Here is a 2500-nt window from a genome sequence, read left to right as displayed (position 1 = left end):
TGCTGTATTATTGCTCTCACCGGCTCCGCGCTCCGGGCCCGCCAGGTGTTTGTCGTACACGGAGTCCAGGATGAAGTTCTTGAAGCCGGCCTTGGGGACGAACCTGCAGACGAACCGGTTCCGGTGCAGGCAGTTGAAGAGGGAGCAGGTCCGGACCCCCCCGTCCCCCTCCCCCTCCACCAGCGCCAGGTTGCACCGCGGCTCCCCGCAGCAGGCCCGCACGCAGTCCTGCGGGGAGGCGTCGGCCGGGGCGGACAGGAAGGTCGCTCCGTCCCGCACCGCCTCCTCCGCGTCCAGCACGAAGTTGTCCCTGCCGGGCCGGAAGCTGCCGGAGCAGTCCGGGCCGTCCGGAGCCGGAGCCGGGACGGGGTCCGGGTCCGGGTCCTGCGCCGCCCCGCAGGGCAGCAGCAGGGCCAGAGGAAGCAGCAGGGAGACGCAGCTCAGCTTCATGTCTGCGGCTCTGATCTCCTCCTGCTGACGCCGAGCAGCCGCGCCGACAAATCAATTATCAATCAGACTCGATCAGTTATCAATCAGACTCGATCAGTTATCGATCACAGACTCGGGTCCGTCCCGGAGGCCAGCAGGAGGCTGTTTACCTGAGGAGGGAAGGTGAGAGTCCACAGTCCGCTGCCTCCGTCACTGACAGCTCAACTGACACGAGCCTCAGGTGTGTCTCACCTGCACACACCGGAAGTGAAATTGGAGTCTTCAGCTCGTTAGGATGACGTCAGCCAGGTGTGGCAGGTGCGGGGTTTCGGTGGAGTTGAGAAACAGTGAGCAGAGGTGCTAATAACACCTGTTCAGAAAACACACCTGCACCACATTAAAGCTGTTTCTTTTTTATTATTATTTTTTATGTAACTTAAATTCAAAAAAGTAAATTAATATTATTGTTGTTAGTAGTAGTAGTATCACTATTGTCATCATAATCACAACATGGCTAACATAAACAACAACAATATTAATAATAGCCTAATATCATCTTGTTTATTCACGTGCACGGCTCTCATGACATGAGCCAGGCTCATCAAACAATCAAATATTGTTACACTTTTAATTTGAAAACTTCTTTGTTTTTCTGATATTTTCTGGTAATTTGCTTGTCATTTCTTGCTAATTTCTTTCTTTTTCTTTTCTTTTCTTTTTTTTTTTTTTACACCAGTGTTGCAGTCATTTCTTGTGAATTTGCTCCCCGCCTGTCCCTGCATGTTTTACATTTCATTCTTACTAAATCCCAGAGTGGAACAAAAACTAGTTTTACCAGGTTTTTTCTCTCTCAAATTTGCAACTTTATAAACAACTTTAATCTCAGAATTTTTTATTTTAAATTTTTGGGCAAATTTGTGATGTAACAATCTCAGAATTTGTGGGTTTGGGCCCTGATGGTCTGAATGTGCTGTCATAACAAACTGCCCTGCAACCTGTTGTGTTTGGGTGAACTGGCCCTTTAACAGCAACATTACATCCATATGGTCATCGTCACGCTGTTCACTATGAAGCTAACTAATTAATTAACAGTTTGCACAACTGTCATCTAGAAAAAAAAATCAAGCAGGTAACAGGAAGGTAACGTCAAGACTATTAATGTGAAAAAGCAACAGGAACAGCTGAGCTCACTTCCTGTCCGCCATGTTCAGATAATTAAATATCCAATTAAGCCATTATTAGCAAACTGTCTCACCTGGATGTCCTGTTTTAGAGTCAGCTGAGGACACACCTAATGATAACGTGTGTGTGTGTGTGAGTGTGTGTGTGTGTGTGTGTGTGTGTGATCGATGAGCTCCTGGATCTGTCCGACGGCCAGCAGAGAGCCAAGCTGCACCTGAGGACTTTTATTGTGAAACCTGAGTTGTTTTGTGGAAAGGAAACTCAGAGGAAGTCTCTGTATGGAAACATGGAGCAGCCATGACAGTGACTGGCTGCCCTGTGCCTGTCAGATTCATCCACCAAGTCACTGTCTGACGTCAAATAGTCCCTCCTGTCGGACGGAGCCAAACAATCTTCCTTCAAGACACGGACCCTCTGAAATGAGCAACTTCACCGAAATATGACCCAGAATTATTAGCAAGAAATTAGTTTATATGAAAACGAACCAAACAAAAAGAAAGTTACAAGAGAAACCAAGAAAATAACCTAAAATTTGACCCCAAAAAGTTTTCATGACCAGCTCAGCTCAGCAGCTCTGCCATAAACTCTGCCTTTGATCAAAGTCTATAATGTTCAGTTTGTGTTGACATTGTGCAGAATGTGTCACTTTAATTCTGTGTTTGTTACTGAGGTTGTAGTTTGCAGAGGTCTGCTACTGGACTGCATTATACTGAGAGGGGTTTCTAGTTTTTTGTCACTCCCTATGTATACACAATGAGGGGGGACAGAATAGTGGAAACAGCAGCACTAACTGAGCTCAGTGCCACACAGGTGAAGCAGCTCCTCAGTGAAGTGACGTGTTCAGGCTGAGAGAGAAAAGCACAGCAGCTTCGGAGGCTTGAGGTCGGTG

The 2500-nt window shown here is 47.2% G+C and overlaps 1 protein-coding gene across 4 annotated transcripts in view; it reads right to left on the bottom strand.

The window, feature by feature from the left end:
- spint1b (serine peptidase inhibitor, Kunitz type 1 b) overlaps nucleotides 1-744 on the bottom strand; it is a 10076-nt gene extending 9332 nt beyond the window's left edge. The window contains exons 1-2 of one of the 4 annotated variants that reach the window (XM_030046716.1): nucleotides 600-700; nucleotides 21-471 (exon numbers count right to left, since the gene is read on the bottom strand). In XM_030046716.1, the coding sequence (XP_029902576.1) occupies nucleotides 21-450 (430 nt within the window). In that variant the 5' untranslated portion in view covers nucleotides 451-471; nucleotides 600-700. Of the gene's footprint in view, nucleotides 1-20 lie in introns of all 4 variants that reach the window. The other 3 variants (XM_030046718.1, XM_030046717.1, XM_030046715.1) reach the window with 3 other exon arrangements.
- Nucleotides 745-2500: the final 1756 nt, after the last annotated feature.

Source organism: Myripristis murdjan, chromosome 24 (assembly GCF_902150065.1).
Source record: "Myripristis murdjan chromosome 24, fMyrMur1.1, whole genome shotgun sequence".
NCBI lineage: Eukaryota > Metazoa > Chordata > Actinopteri > Holocentriformes > Holocentridae > Myripristis > Myripristis murdjan.
The sequence above is the reverse complement of the archived record's forward strand: the minus strand, read 5'-3'. Positions and strand labels throughout refer to the sequence as shown.